The 15,599-nt window shown below is 42.0% G+C and overlaps 3 protein-coding genes across 3 annotated transcripts; all 3 read right to left on the bottom strand.

The window, feature by feature from the left end:
• Positions 1 to 390: 390 nt before the first annotated feature.
• Positions 391 to 1,797, bottom strand: LOC111662270 (claudin-3-like). The gene has a single exon (XM_023416073.2). The coding sequence runs from the start codon at positions 1,624 to 1,626 to the stop codon at positions 979 to 981; it is 648 nt and encodes a 215-aa protein (XP_023271841.1). The 5' UTR covers positions 1,627 to 1,797; the 3' UTR covers positions 391 to 978.
• A 1,405-nt stretch (positions 1,798 to 3,202) lies between these two features.
• LOC111662217 (claudin-4-like) lies at positions 3,203 to 4,436 on the bottom strand. The gene has a single exon (XM_023416008.2). The coding sequence runs from the start codon at positions 4,357 to 4,359 to the stop codon at positions 3,703 to 3,705; it is 657 nt and encodes a 218-aa protein (XP_023271776.1). The 5' UTR covers positions 4,360 to 4,436; the 3' UTR covers positions 3,203 to 3,702.
• Positions 4,437 to 7,645: 3,209 nt separating this feature from the next.
• On the bottom strand, positions 7,646 to 9,249 carry LOC111662276 (claudin-4). Its single transcript, XM_023416081.2, has one exon. The coding sequence runs from the start codon at positions 8,874 to 8,876 to the stop codon at positions 8,208 to 8,210; it is 669 nt and encodes a 222-aa protein (XP_023271849.1). The 5' UTR covers positions 8,877 to 9,249; the 3' UTR covers positions 7,646 to 8,207.
• Positions 9,250 to 15,599: the final 6,350 nt, after the last annotated feature.

The raw sequence follows: 15,599 nt of genomic DNA, 5'->3' as shown, positions 1-15,599 counted from the left end.
GAAACATGCCAGCTCAGCCAAGCATCCAATGATAACTAAAGTCAAAAGGGCGAGAAGACAAATAAATCATGTAACCTGCCCAGCATGACTTCCACTCCTCTGTGCTCACACTTCTCACCCCTGCCAGTTAACTGATCCTGTGGCTAATTGTTTAGCGCGCATGTGGTTAAATTGCCAGTTGGAGGTAACGTGGCCCTCAGGATTGAATGTCAGGGTTCTCTTACAAAGGATAGAACGCACTCCGTCATATTCGTTACCGGTTTACTGACTCATGCTGAGGTGAATACGCAAAAACAAAACCTTAAACGGAGCATTATCTTAAAGCATAAGCAAATTAAAGGGTAATTTACACTTGAAGTGTATAAAGACAAGACAAGCAGTATCTTAAAAAAAAAAAAATCATGTTTATTTAAAAAAAACAACAAAAAAAACACTTGTGAGATACATGTACGGCAATGGTATATAAGACACAAAGATAATCATTGTTGTGGTGCTTTTGTGCTGCCTCAGTGCACACTGCCACCTCCCCACCCCCCCTTAACACAGTTACTGTCTGTCGTGACTGTTACAGGTGATCAATGATATTCAGATTACAGTATTTACAACACATGATCCTGTTGGTAATGCTGCTGTTCAGTTTAACACATCCAGTTCTTCCATTTTGTACACAGAAGTGCCTTATTATGAAGGTAACACATGAAGCAGTGATGGCGATCTTTATAAAAACTATTCAGTCGTAAACGCTCGTAAACCTTAAAAAACAAAATCTTTTGGTTTTGTTTTGAAACAAACAAAATTCCACTCAAATCCTTTTCAGTCTCTGAAAAACAAGGTGCGTAATTCAGAGATACTTAACATTAAAGGCAAATTCAAAAAATTCTTAATTGCGGAGTCTCCTTTTTTCCTCAGTACGCCCTCAGCTTGGTGTGGGGGAGCAGGTGTGAGATTCAGTAATGTCTTTTCCCTCTTCACCTTCGTTCATACGTAGTCTTTCCTTTCTAACCCGGGGCCGCCTGCAGACCGCGGGGCAGAGTAAGCCATTCTTGAAGGGTTGTATCTGGTCTCACGTGGCGGACAGGAGCAGCAGAGGAGTCCGCCGCCAAGCAACAGGAGGGCAGCAGCTGCCCAGCCGATGTACAGCGCGGCCCCGAGCTCCCTCCGCTGAGCATCAGGAAGTAAAGGGTTGTAGAAGTCCCTGATGATGGTGTTGGCCGACCAGGAGACAGGAATGAGCTGCATGACCCCGGATACAATGAAGAACACCCCAGAGATGATCACCACCTTGGCCTTGGATGCCTCGTCATCAATGCAGTTGGTGCACTTGGCCCCGGCGATGGCGATGAGCACGGCCAGAATGGCGAGCAGGATGGAGATGACGGTGAGGGCGCGGGCAGCCTGGAGGTCTTGGGAGAGGGCGAGCATGGAGTCGTAGACCTTACACTGCATCTGGCCTGTGCTCTGGACCACGCAGGTCATCCACAGACCCTCCCAGATGATCTGAGCCGTCACGATGTTGCTGCCGATGAAGGCCGTCACCCTCCACATGGGGAGGGCGCATGCCACAATGGCAATAATCCATCCCAAAATGCAGAGAGAGATACCTATCAACTCCAGCCCTATAGACATACTGAAACGTCTTCCTGTCCTGCTGCTGAATGTGTGTCACACCTGTGAGGAGGTCACAGGAAAAAAAATCTGCTGAGTGGAAGAGTCGACCAGAGACCAGTAATCCCAACTAGTAATTAAGTTAATTTCAGGCTTCGCATCTGTGAGTGTGTGATGATCTGTTGCCTCGACTTCACCAGTATCCTTTATAAGGCAGATCAGGTGTGGGGGCGGAGTCTCTGAGGGAGCTGACATCACCAAAAGGGGGAGGAAGGACCTAGACACTCTCAGAAGTCTCTGCTATCAGCTTACATGGCCAGCTTCACAAAGGGCCTGGCCACAAAGAGGCCCTGTACAGCTGAAAGGGCACCGAGCTTTGCACGTGTTGTTATATCAAAACAGTTCTCTTATTGTATGATTGAAGACGTGGGTATTTCATTTTATTTAGTAATGTTGTGTTCATATTTGTACACACCTCAGTGCAAAAAGATCGGCTGATTTATCTTATAAATCAACAGTTTTCTTTATCGTGCTCATGAAACAGGTTGTGAATGGATTCTCCTCATTTGAACCAGAACGTGTTAATCACTGAAAAACTAAAGTACCTCATAGATCGCTTCCTCATCGTGAGCTCAGGTCTCTGTCTGCAGCTCTCGTGATGTTTTCTTTTTTTTTAATGACTAATAATTTAAGAATGCTTAACCTCTATTTCTCAGTAACAGCCTCCTCACCGTCTTATCAGAGCTGCATGGTGCAAACTTTGAATCTCCGAAATACATCTGGCGTTCACATTGACTGACATATATGCAATGAGGTTTTTTAAATGTTTCCTGAGACCACGGATAAAAGAACTTTCTTAAACTTTAAAGGAAAGTATGATAACTTGGAGTTACGAGGTCCTGACCTGTTATGTTTGATAGGCCCTAACGACTCTGTCTGTCTGTCTGCAGAATGCCCTTGAAATTCTTTGAGGCTGGGACTGTCTCCCTTGAAATGCCCCGACCTCCTTTAGCATTCTGTGGCCCCAGTGTTGACAACCCCCCCCACCCCCCCACTCACCCAGTCTCCCCCTCTGACATGAAATGGGTCCATTGTTTGGGAGCGCAGTGCAGATAGTCGAGTGTGGTGGCAGCTGACAAAGCTGTGGTTCTTGTTATCACAGACCCAACAGACATATGGGAGACAGCCAGGTGAATAGGTGCTCCAGTTGTCAGACTAATGGCGGGGTATGCAGGGTGCACGGAGTCAGACATTTTTCTTTGCACCTGTTTCTATACAGAGCACATCGTCCTAGATGTATTTTGGATTGTGCAGTTCCAATTTCCTCATGTTTGTCAGTTCTGTTATGAAAAGATTATAGATGAATGTGTGACAACGTATGACTTCAATCTACCATGACCTGCTTTTTGAATTATTCACTATGGGCGCAAACAGTATAGACTGTGTAATAGAGCACTGGTTCTCAGTTTGAGGGCTCAGGCCACCTATAAGGTCCCAGTAGGATTCAGGGCATAATGTTTAGTTTTTTTGGTCTTTGGTCTGATATTTCATATAATTTCTTCAAACTTTGAAATACAGAATGTGTCAAACAGACAACTTAAGTCAAAAAAATCAAGGCCTTTAATGAAAAAAACACGTCAAACATTAAAACATTTCATATGAACTGATTTTAAAAAATGTATAGATAACAAAACTACATTATGTGGCTTCACATACCTCCAAACAAATCTGAAATTCTTCATGAAACACATACACAGTCAATACAAAAAACTAGAACCAACCTTTCTCTAAGTTTGTGTAACAATGTATACAATTCATTTTAGTAAGTATAAAGTAAGTATAAAATAAAGGTGACAACACATCACTAACATACAGTTGTTCTCCTCGCGGCTCCCAACAGTGACAAAGTTGCACACAATAAAATTAACAAAGGGAAACAAGTTTGTTCAAAGGGACATATGGTGACATGAATATCAGCTTTTCTCCATCTCAACATGAAGACAACACGTGTATAATTTATAAAAAATGACTCTCCAGTTCTCTTTGATCAGTCTTGTCCATGACGGCAGAGGGTGTGAGAAAAGAGCAGGTGTAAGTTCAGACATAGTTTCTCCTGTTGTAGTCGCTCTGGGCGATTGACCTGGTTTGCGAGTACACCATCTTCGACGGAGGCCCGTACCTTTTCTCAGGTTGTGCGGGGCAACTGGAGCAGAGGATGCCCCCTCCAATGAGCAGAAATGCAGCTGCAGCCCAGCCCAGGTACAGAGCTCCGCCGATCTCCCTCTTCTGTGCCTCAGGGATGACGGGATTGTAGAACTCCGAGATGATGGTGTGTGCTGACCACGAAACAGGGATCAGCTGGGTCAGAGAGGCCAAGATGAAGGCCCCCCCGGCAGCTATCATCACACGGGCCTTTGCTGTCTCTTCGTCCACGCAGTTGGTGCACTTTGCCCCCATAATCGCCACCAGGATTCCCACAATGCCCAACACGATGGAGATGACGGTGAGGGCACGGGCTGCCTGAAGGTCGGCGCTTAGAGCCAACATAGAGTCGTGGATTTTACACTGCATCTGACCCGTGCTCTGGACCACGCAGTTCATCCAGATGCCCTCCCAGGTGGTCTGTGCTGTGACTATGTTCACCCCAATGAACGCAGACACTCTCCACATGGGCAAGGCGCAGGACACGATGGCTGAGATCCATCCCAGGACAGCCAGAGCCACTCCAAGTATCTCCAGTCCCACCGAAGGCATGTCTGAATTATGTGTGAGTCAAAGTGCACAAATGCTCTCTCTAGATGGAAGCTGATTGAGTGAGTGGGCTCTGTGGAGCTGATTGCTGATATAAACAGCGCATGTCTCTACAGCAGAAGGTGGAGTTACTTGGTTATTGGCCAGGAACAGGCTCTAATCATCATCTGTCCCACCTTGTTTGAATGGCAAAAAAAGCCAGCCTTGGCATGTGAACGGCCTCAGCTTAATCATTCAACTTGCTCGGCCCCCCGGTAGCACTCCCACCTGTTTGGGTGAGGGGAGAGTAAACAGAGGGTCTGTATCTAAGGTCTGGAGTAGTTAAAGTGTAACAGACATGGTAAAGATCTCTGGATGAATGATTGAAAGTGGAAGGCACAATATTAAGAGCTGCAGGTTTCTCATTGTACTTGCGAGACAGATGCAGATGTTTAACATTAAGAGTTGTACACAAAGGTTGTGAATCATATTTTGCTTTAATTATACCTTATTTATATGAACTATATTAACTGAAGCTGAGGAAGAGGAAAGGAGGGGCGTGATGGCAGCGGTGAAAAGGGGATAATTCTTTGGAAACTGGTGGGAGTGCTGTGATTATTCAAAGAGTATATTCCTATCTGTCCTGTGTCAGCCTCTGGATCTTTCCAGTGAATTTGATAAAACTTAGCCTTCACGTTTCCACTTACTGTAGCTTACCAGCATTGCTTAACGTCTTAAGATAAGAACTAAAATGTTTGGGTTGTTTTTAACTGCAGATTCGTAGGAAGTGTTCAGGTGTTATCTACAGACTCCAACTATTGCAGTGAGTGGGTGAGGGGGTGTAGAAAAGTTCTTTTAGACATCTTTGAGAACCATCGAAAACGTTTCCAGTAACTACTCTTGACCTAAGTACCTTCCCATACGAGAGGATGTTGATGATGATAAACTAAACTTTTTTCTCTCCACTCAAAACAAATCTGCAGATCTCAGAACAACACCGATGATGAAATATTACGTAATAACGTTGGGGTGTGCTGATCTGTGATGATAAATAGCTTTTCTCTGTTGCCTTGACAGTATGTTCAGTTGACTGATCTGTCTCACTGGTTACCGTGGGAGGTTAATAACTGAGACCACATGCGGTAACAGCAATGCAAACTACACAAACCCCCTCTAAATATGCAGTATCTGCACGTAGAAGGTATTCAGGACTGATAACGTATTTCTTTCAGGAAAAAGACATGCTTCTCATGGTGATTCCAGTCACACAAAGCGAGGGTGGGCCAGTGTGTTGGAAGCTGAAACAATTGTCTGTGTGCGTGTGCACATGGACGGGTGGGTCGGTGGGTCAGTGGTCTTATCAGTGTCCTTGTCCTGAAGGTCACATAGTGCATCAGGGGTTTCAACCTCAGTTTAACTACTGCACGTGCCACAAGGAAAGCTCCTCCTAAACATACACTCTCAACTCCAGTAGCTTTATCTCGATCTCTCATGTTACTTTCACGGCTTTGAATTTTGAATCGGATCGGAATTGAATTAAATCATAACGAGAGGCTGCTTTACCAACATCATGTGGTAATGGTGTTCAAAAGCTGTACTTTACCTTTAAAAACGACCTGGATTTGATGACTATGCAACAAACTGAACATCTGTCAAAAGGTTTCTGATAGCTACTCAAAGTCCTGAAGGAAACATGGACCTTTAAGTATCAGAACACTACTAACCCCAAGGACTGTAACATTTTCATTTAATAATGTTGCCGTGTTTCCATTGCAGTTCAGAAAAGTTGACAAAACACAATTGCGAATGGTCTGTGTTTCCATTGAGTTATGTTCGGTGAATAAAGCTGGGTTTTCTCCTTTTGCAAAATCATTCCAATTAAACACGGTGAATTTCCAGCATCTGCTAATTGTTGGGGATTATGATTGCATAAACCACAAGAAGCTTTTGTAGTATTTAATTGAAGGTGACGTGGGCATGTGGTGCACGTAACGACGGAGAAGCAAAACCCTTATATTGTATATGTATCAGGGATTTATGGGAGATGATAGTCTGCAATGTTTTTGGATGTCATGTGACTACTCATGTCATGTCACTTAAATGTGGAAAAAGTGTTTCCATTTCACTTTTGCGAAATGTCGCTTTTTGTGACATTTCAGAGTTTTTTCAAAATTCACGTGTTTCCATTACTTGTTTTTTTTAGTTTGCAGTTTCAAATTGTGGATTTAGCAGGTTAATGGAAACACAGCTAAGTAGCACAGCTAGTATTAACTAGCTAACAGGGCTAGCTGGGCAGGAAAATTATTCAGACACTGTTTGGTTGGGCAGACAAAGTCTATGAGGCCAACACTAACACATACACACAGCTAAAAGTTGAACTCACTTAAACGACATGAAATGAAATGTGTAAAATCCTGAGGACTGGCTCCTTTTCATATCATTGTGCTATGAACTGACTAATATCTGTATCTGTGTTGTCCAAGGAGTATCAAAAGACACATTATCTAATGCACAAGATGAACTATCTCAGATGATTCAGGCTTTCTTACACGGACCAGCTGGTGCCCTTTTCTGGTAGATCTTGTGGTTTGTCTTCTCTTCTGACTGAGCTGTCTCTTGGACTCAGGAATACAGTGCTGCAGTTTTCAGTATATTAAAAGCCTGTTCTTTAGATCATTAGCCACATAGCTTAAGCCAAAGCAAGTTAAGAAAGAAAGAAATGTTTTCAAATTGTGTCTTTGTTTCTTAAATTTTCATTTTTTTTTTAATATTGCTTGCAAACCAGGAGTGCTGAATTACCAAGTCATATTTTCTATAAGTTGTAGGTAGAATTTGTTGAAAACTGTCGCTGAACAGGGATTTTAAGAAGTCTTAAAAGGAATATTAGGAATGTCAATATTCCAGCATATTGACAAAATGTTGACATTAAATCAGGATAGGACAGGTGCCCAAAAAAAAAAAAACCTTTAACATAGTTGGTTTCAATCACATCACACATTTTCCCCACAGTACCTGATTTTGTTTAGATTTTCCAGTAACTCTTTGAGCAATTAGATACATGTTTATTTAAGTGAATCCCATTTTGGAAGCAAAGTAAACAGTTGCAAACCAGCTGATTAACCGGGTCTTTGTGGCTCCGTTTGGGCTCAATTACAGTCCGGGATACATCCCCTTGCAGATAGTCCTTTATCTCTGACCCAGTTTCACTCTCGCAAATGGAGGACAGGCCACAATGGAAGGGAAGCATAAGGTGCTCTTCTAAAACAAGCCCACCATTGTTCCTGTGTTCCATTTGCATTGAAATAAAATACCTAATTTCGGTGTGCACCAGTACAGCTCTTATCGCTCAGACTGCGCTGAGCCCTACAGCTGGCTTACGCCCCTCTTTCTGCATACTGAAGAACTTGTGCAGAAATGGTGGTTATGTTACACTTAATTAAAGCATCAATTTCTGACTCTGTGGCATTAAAGTGCCGAGTTACAAACTGCATTTCCACTATGAAGAAGGTTTGAAAGTTTGTTTTTTTATTTATAATTTTGTAAAAACTCACTTTAGTCTGGAATTACCTGCTTAGAAACTGTGTGAATTTCTGAACACCAAACACATCTTAATAAAATAAAAATCCAAAATCTACAAATCAAATGTAGTAATAGTAGAAATGAAATATTAAGAGCAACATAAGATGCCCACCGCTACAAAAAAACATAATAAAGACAACATAATAAGGACACGTCATGAAGCATGCATACTTAATGTTCAAGTCCAATATGCTGCATTAAAATCCATGTCATCAGGCTTCCAGCCACTGACCACAGATTAATCAACGCTTGTCTATCTGGTGTATCTTCATCCGCACTCACATGTCACATGTTTATACATAGTCTCTTCTGGTGTATCCATTGACTGACATGGTTTTGACAGCTGAGTAGTCCACCCGGGGAGGCACAGAGCCGCCACCGCTCGGTGCTGTGGCCGATTTGGGGGGGCAGGAGCAGCAGAGCAGGACCCCCCCTAGAATCAGCAGGCAGGAGGCAGTCCAGCCAAAGTACAGAGCGTTACCAAACTCTCTCTTCCCTGTCTCCTCCAGCAGTGGGTCGTAGAAGCCCAGGACGATGGCGTGGGCCGTCCAGGACACAGCCACCAGCAGCAGCAGTCCAGCCACCACAAAGGTCGCTCCAGCAGCCACCACCAGCCGTGGCTTGCTGCTCACATCCCGGCTACAGTTGGTGCATTTCGCACCAGCCACTGACAGACCGATGCCCACGATGCACATCACCATGGAGACGATGACCAAGGCACGAGCCGCCTGCAGGTCTACCGGTAGCCCCAGCATGGAGTCGTGCACCTTGCAGTGCATCTGGCCCGTGCTCTGCACCGAACAGTTCATCCACAAGCCTTCCCAGATCACCTGGGAGATGACGATGTTCTGACCGATGTAGGCGGCCACCCGCCACATGGGCAGGCCACAGGCCGCCATCACCCCCAGCCAACCGGCCACGGCCAGGATCATCCCGAGGATCTCCACGCCTGCAGAGTACATAGTTGGAGGATGAAGAAGGAGCTGAACAAGACTCTCTTCCTGGGCTCGGTGGATAGAAGGCCTTCTGTGTCCGCAGGCTCAACCCTCCTGAGATGAAGGCGATATCGGATCTCGTTGACTCAAAGTCCTGCGTAAGACGTTTAGTGAGAGAGAAAAGAGAGGGAGAAACAGATTTCACCTTCTTTATAGAGCTTTGACGACTGAAGGTGGAGTCAGCTTAAGGTGGCATCATGTTTACCTTCAAACTAAACCCGCATTGGGGATACTTTAATTATTTTTTTCTTTTTATGAAATTGCGTGAAAATGAAATTGAATCAGATGTAAAAATCCTGAAAATCAGTTTTCTTGCTGAAAACATCTTGTCAGGCTCCTGTTGAGTCTCAGATAACAGTAAAAAATATTAATAAATATTAAAGAAACATGGTTTCTGGAGGAAAGTGTTCTCTTTAATCCAAACCACATTTACAAAGATGACACTTACAAGAATCATCCATGTACTCAGTTCTGGTTGTACTAAGATGCTAGTTTACCAGCATTCCTTTCAAGCCTTTTGAATTTGAGAAAGAGTAAGTATCTGTGTTTCTCTGTCATGTGACAACCTTGAACAAAAATGCTGAATCACCATCTGAATGAGATCTCCATGCAGGAAAAAAAAAAAAGCAACAATGACAGGCCTTGTTTTTGTTGGTCAGCTACATAATCCTACCTGGGAGAGAAAAAACACAGGGTGTAAGTGAACAGGGCTCATTATCAGTCTGCATGCTTGAGGCGTTTTTCTGAAAACTGAGGGTTTATGTTTATATATATATATATATACATATTCAAAAAACGAAACACGCTGAGAATATCAGCCTTGTAGTCTATGATCTGGCATAAGCAGATAATACTCTTTTGAATCTCCATGGGACTCACCGTGGCAAACGTTAAACCATAAATACATACCTGTGACTTAATGGTGCGTCATGTGTGGAACTAATCCCCTCAGTAAATATCCCCTTTGTGTGTGATCACTTATTGGGAAACCTAAAGGACAGAGAGCACATTTAGTTTTTAGGCTAAAACAGTTCTGTCTGAGCGAGTCAATTAAAAAAACTTGACTAAAAATTTGAAGGTGCAAAAGGCCCAGAAAGCAGCTCTATCTGATATATACGTGAGCATTGTCTCTCTTAAGCATTCACATAATAGTGTATCACAGCTGCTCTGTCCATATCTGAATCCATATCAGCCTTTTATCATGTTGACCACTTCATACCTCAGCAGGTGGGAATATCTTCTAAAATATCAAGAATAGCTTCATTGTTAGACAACGGGACTACTGAGGTGAGCCCTCTGTCATTACAGGCTTTTCTCTAATTAACAGGGGTCACCGGGGGTCAGCGGTCAGAATGAGCATCCCTGCTATCTTGCGGTCAACCTCCTCCACAGACACACATGTACACACACACACACACACACACACACACACACACACACACACACCCTCCCATCCTCCCACTCAAACTTAGACAAACACACCGGACGGGATCTTTGGTATCTAGATCATTTTGATTGCAAATGACATAATATTGCAATATTGTACATCAGTAAGAAGAATAATAGGCTGTCAAAAACGTTCTTCCATCAGCTTGAATATTTTCCCTCAGTTTAGAAAATTAGGCTTTTTAAAGCTTCAGCAAGAGTTCTGGTAAAAACACTTCCTGCAGGTGTTATTAACCTGTTGAGAAAAGACCTCAGTGCATCAGACGACAGAGATGACATCGCTATGACATCTGTTTATTTTAAAGAGCTTTGCTGAGCCGAAGAGGAAGAAGACGACGAAGGTTAACACATCTGCTCAGACACGCCGCAGGCTAGACTTCACTTCAACACAATCATTTGATAAGATTGTTTATGTGCATCATAATGTAGGTGTATGCTTTTACAGGCAGGGGGAGCCACTATTGCATTATACCTTTGTGTTGTTGACCATGTTTGTCTGGATTTGCAGGAGACGCCCTGCATTAGGATTTTGGTTGTATCTGCTTGGTTCGTGTTGATTAGCATGTGTGCAATTCTGATATCTGAAAGTTTTACTGTTTCCTCACAGAAATCAGGTCGACTGAGACAGTAACATCTTTTAAAACATTTTTAAATCACTGGAATTGTTTGTTTGTCAGTTGAATCTGATAATTTTAAAATGTGTTTAATGTGTTGCCTTGTGTGAAGCACTTTGTAACTTGGGGTTTGAAAAGTGATTTTCAAAGTCGATTTATTTCCTCAGTTATTTGTGAAATGAATCAAATGTTGTTTTCTCTCTTTGACTTTAGTTTGCACCTGGCAGCAGTCCTTGTGCAAGGAGTGCAAGGAGCAGTATTAGGGAGTTCCTGCTTCCAAGGAAAAGTATTTGAATGCTGACCGGTGGAACGTGATGCAGCTCTGTGGATTACCAGATAAAGTCAGAAATAAACAGATACAGCTTGTGTGATTGGCTAATGCATCTGAAAACCACTAAGATTTGGTGTCTCCAGAGGTGTGCTCTGCTTTTTTAACCTTTTATGCAGGAGCAGTTTCTCACACCCTGATAACATGTTCCCCACAATGTATCTAAATACATAGGAATGCAAAAACAAGTATGCAAATGACCTGCTATCAGTGGTAAGACATGTAAAACAATAAACAAAATATCATAATTGACCTTTAAATCAGAGATGCATTTTAAATGAGGCTGGCAAGTAATGATAATAATAATAATAATGATCTTTATTATAGAGCACTTTTCTAAACCCACGTTACAAAGTGATTTACAGAGGGCAGTAAAATCAAACATGCAGGTCATAATTAAAACAAGCAATCAGAAATACAACCAAAACTCAAGTGTCTCTGTGCAAATAGACCAAAGGCAGTGTCACCAGCAAGAGGGCGATCGGCGAAAATCATTAAAACCAAATAAAAAAATAAAAAGTTGTCAATAAAAGCAAAAGTAAAATTAAGTAATACCGGGAAAAGCTCTACGATAAAAGTATGTAGAGATTAAAAAGAGGCCGCTGACTCTGCTGACCTGATTTCTTCAGGCAGCTTGTTCCAGAGTTTCAGGGCTCTGACTGTGAACCTGTCACCTCTGGTTTTTAGCTTTGGCTCAGGAACATCTAAAAGACCTCTGCCCGAGGATCTCAGGCTACGAGCTGGTTCATAAGCTGTTTAAAGGTCAGATGTAGCACGGAGAGAGGCCGTCAAGAGCTTTAAAAGTCAACAGTAGGATCTTAAAATCAATTCTGAAACATACTGGGAGCCAGAGCAAGGAGGCTAAAAGTGGGAGGAGTGGGAGTAAACCTCTCTCACTGTATCCTTACCATAGACCACTCATCATTATGAAACATATGATACAAACATACTGTGTGCATAACAAGTGGAGTGTGTAGTTACTCTGTAATAGGAAGGCAGAAAAGCACTTGTGCAACACACATTCTGCCTGAGGCCAGACATTTGGATGTTGCTAAGGACAACTGATAGTTTCAAAAACACACTGATAACCTCCCACTAACACTGCCTTTTTACTGAGAGTGATGAATGTTTGAGTTTCAAAATAAATCTGTCCACACACACTTCACTATAACACTTCTAACACATGTAAAATAGTGCAACTGGATTTGTGTTACATCTTGTGTGGCTGTAAGATTTGACTTTTAATTGGTAATTTTTATTCTGCTGTCAGGGTTTTGATTTGCACCTTCATACAACTTATTGTGTATGAAGTATAAAAAAAAAAAAGACACTAGATTTACCCACATTAATATGTTCAAGGAGGCTGCTTTTGTTTTTGTTCGTATAAAGTTTCAGGAACAGCCTGTTGCATTGTTACATTAACTTCCCTTAATGTAATTTTGCATAAACAAAATCAAAACAAATTTATGCACAAATGTATTTACATTTTAAGTAGACCACAGTTAATGTTCACTGATTGTCATACTATATTCAGTGTGAGTCATCTCGTGCACGTGCTGTTTGCTGGATACAACAGATTTATACAGTGAAGCTCTTTGTCCCTGAACAACAGGCCATTGTCTGATGTTCTGATCCACACCAAACATGACCATTACTGAGGGACTTCCCCACACCTACAGCAGGTGCACCTGGGACTATTACTTGCAGATATACATGTAGCTACTTGCAGAGCACCTTGCTAAATATTCACTTTTTTTCCCACTGTGTGGGAGTGCGAACAGGTCTGACCAGTTTCCATTAAGTACTGCTGTCTACTGTAGGTTGTTGTTTCTTCACAGTCCTGACTACTACTAACATTTTCTTTCTGACCTGTTGTGTCTTCATTTAATTCACACCTTTCTTTCTTTAGATTTTGTAATATAGTCGTTTGGCATTTGTGGTTGTTTCACCACTGATCTCGAAGAGTACAGGACAAGTTATTAAAGCCCACAGAGGGAAGTCCAATTACGAATGTCAATAACGACATGTATTAGGAAGTAAGACAATAATTAATTAATAAGTAAGCGAAACTTGCTTCTGTGTTTTGTTTAAAGACAGCAAAGCTCCGGTCCCTGCTGATCGCAGTGGACACAGATGAAGCTCAAAGTTTCCACAGGCCAAAAAACAAACCCTCAGTCACTCCCTATTTAACAACCAGAACGGCTTATATCCTGACTTGTGGGTGGCTTATGTCAGCGCGTATTACAAGTAGACCACTCGACTTTCACATATTATATGGCACTCTCATTAAGAAAAACATCCAAATGAGATTTGCAGATGAGGAGTCCTCCATCAGAAAAATAACAATAAAAACAAGAGCATTAAGAGAATGATCTGAGCCAACGTGTTTTCAGAGAAAAAAGAACAAAACAGATCAGAAAGTGACACTATGTTGTTTGATATGTGGAGATGTTTTACAGTCTTGATGCTACTTCTCTAAAATATCTCTAAAACTCTCTCTAATCACTTCTGCAGACTCAGATTCTGGTTCCTGTTTTTGTCATTTGACCATGTGTCATGACTCACTGAGGATCCCACAGAGATACTTACTGTGCCTAAACCACCCACTGAAACTGTGACTGTGCCTGAACACTGGCCTCAGGGCTCACAGTGATGACATCACACACACACACATACTTCCCAATCTGCTACATGAAACTACAGCTTTTTTTTTCATATTTCTTAAAAAAAAAACGAACAATGTAGGAGGAAGATTTTCATTACATCACTAAATAATATTATTTCCATAGAGAACTGGAGGCACAGTTATGTTTCAAAACAGGATGTTCTTATAACTTTCCTTCTTTTAATTAATCAATTAATGAACAAAACATTACATTTTGTAAACTTAAGTTTCCTGCCCTGAACATTCAAAATAACTGGTGTGTTTCTGTATGTATGTGCAGTACTGTATATACACACATATTTCATTCATATCTGTTGATTAACGTTATATATATATTTAACCACGGGAAACTCAATAAACGTGGCTTATGTGGACAAAGCTAAACGGCCAAAATTATAACTTTGTATTGATATATGTACTGACCCAGCCAGTTTAACTGAAGGGTTGGACATCTGAGCAAAAGTCAAAGCCAGCCGTTACTGAGCAGTCTGGGCTTGCCTCAGACTACCTGTTGACACTTGTCACCTCTCCTCCCTCTGGCACTTTCTCATGGCTGCTGGAGTCAAGTCTTTTTCCTGCTTCTGTGAAGTTTGTCCTGCTCCCTTTTGCAACGTTGCCTCAGTGAGGAATGAATGCAGCATCAGCTCAACGTGACACTATCATTGACTTTCAAAAATGCAAACACTCTCACACACTCACCTACATTCAGCCTTTAAGACTTTTTCTTTTTTGTACTTCATTGGTCTGAGTAAGAAAAAAGATTATTCAGTATCTGATATGCAAGGCCACAGAAGTTGTTGCATGTATATGAGCAACATGTTTACTGTATATGCATTTTCTTTTTAAAACATGAGGCATGTTCCCGTCTGAGGCCGATCAGGACCTTCCCATCAGGACTAATCTCACCCTGAGACCATCTTTCCTCAGAGTCTTAATTGTGGAAATTCCTCCCTGCTTCCTTGTGTGTGGAACCCAATCTCCATAGCCAGGCCACAGTAGCTTTAATGATCTTACCTTGGATAAAATAGAGGCATTATAGTCCTAACGGCCGTTTTGGCTCTTAAACACTGCCTCTATTCATTTCTGAAACAATCTGATTCTCTCTCTACCTCTCTTTGCCCCCTCTCACCATTCCCTCTTTTTGCAACTGTTTGTCGAATGGAATCACTTGGCATGGTGTTTGCCTTTTCTCCAAAATCTCCCTCCTGATGTCTTCTCACTGCCGTGGAAAACTTTCAATAATTCAAGTGGGACCTGGGCTGCAGAGTGCACAATCTTCTCCAAAGACAACCTGTCAGAGAAGGGAGCAAAACATTCAGACTTTAAGGACTGACATCGCTGAAAGGTCAGTTTTGTTTTCTCTTTATTTTCTCCTACACTACATCTTTTTAAGTATAATTCTGTGATTGGTATCGATATATAAACTGGGTTTATATGGAAACAACAACTCATTTTATTGTTGTTTTCCTTTTTAATAGCATCATTATTAAATATCTTGCGGTCTGTTTTCTATTTATAAAAATATTTTCATGGGCATGTCCTTCGGCTGTGCCGTTGATGCGGTTCTGTTTCACTACTGTATGATAGGCCTGTTTAAACCAGTGCAGTCCGAACAGGATGTACTTCATTAGTTGTGC

Source organism: Seriola lalandi, unplaced genomic scaffold (genome assembly GCF_002814215.2).
Source record: "Seriola lalandi dorsalis isolate HSWRI2012SDOR001 ecotype SW California unplaced genomic scaffold, Sedor1 jcf7180002054560, whole genome shotgun sequence".
In the NCBI taxonomy this organism is placed as follows: Eukaryota; Metazoa; Chordata; class Actinopteri; order Carangiformes; family Carangidae; genus Seriola; species Seriola lalandi.
Note: the sequence above shows the minus strand (reverse complement) of the source record. Positions and strands in the feature narration are given on the sequence as shown.

Bases quoted from the DNA above. Each gene is read 5' to 3' on its own strand.
- LOC111662276 (XM_023416081.2), bottom strand. From the start codon at position 8,876: ATGTACTCTGCAGGCGTGGAGATCCTCGGGATGATCCTGGCCGTGGCC.
- LOC111662217 (XM_023416008.2), bottom strand. From the start codon at position 4,359: ATGCCTTCGGTGGGACTGGAGATACTTGGAGTGGCTCTGGCTGTCCTG.
- LOC111662270 (XM_023416073.2), bottom strand. From the start codon at position 1,626: ATGTCTATAGGGCTGGAGTTGATAGGTATCTCTCTCTGCATTTTGGGA.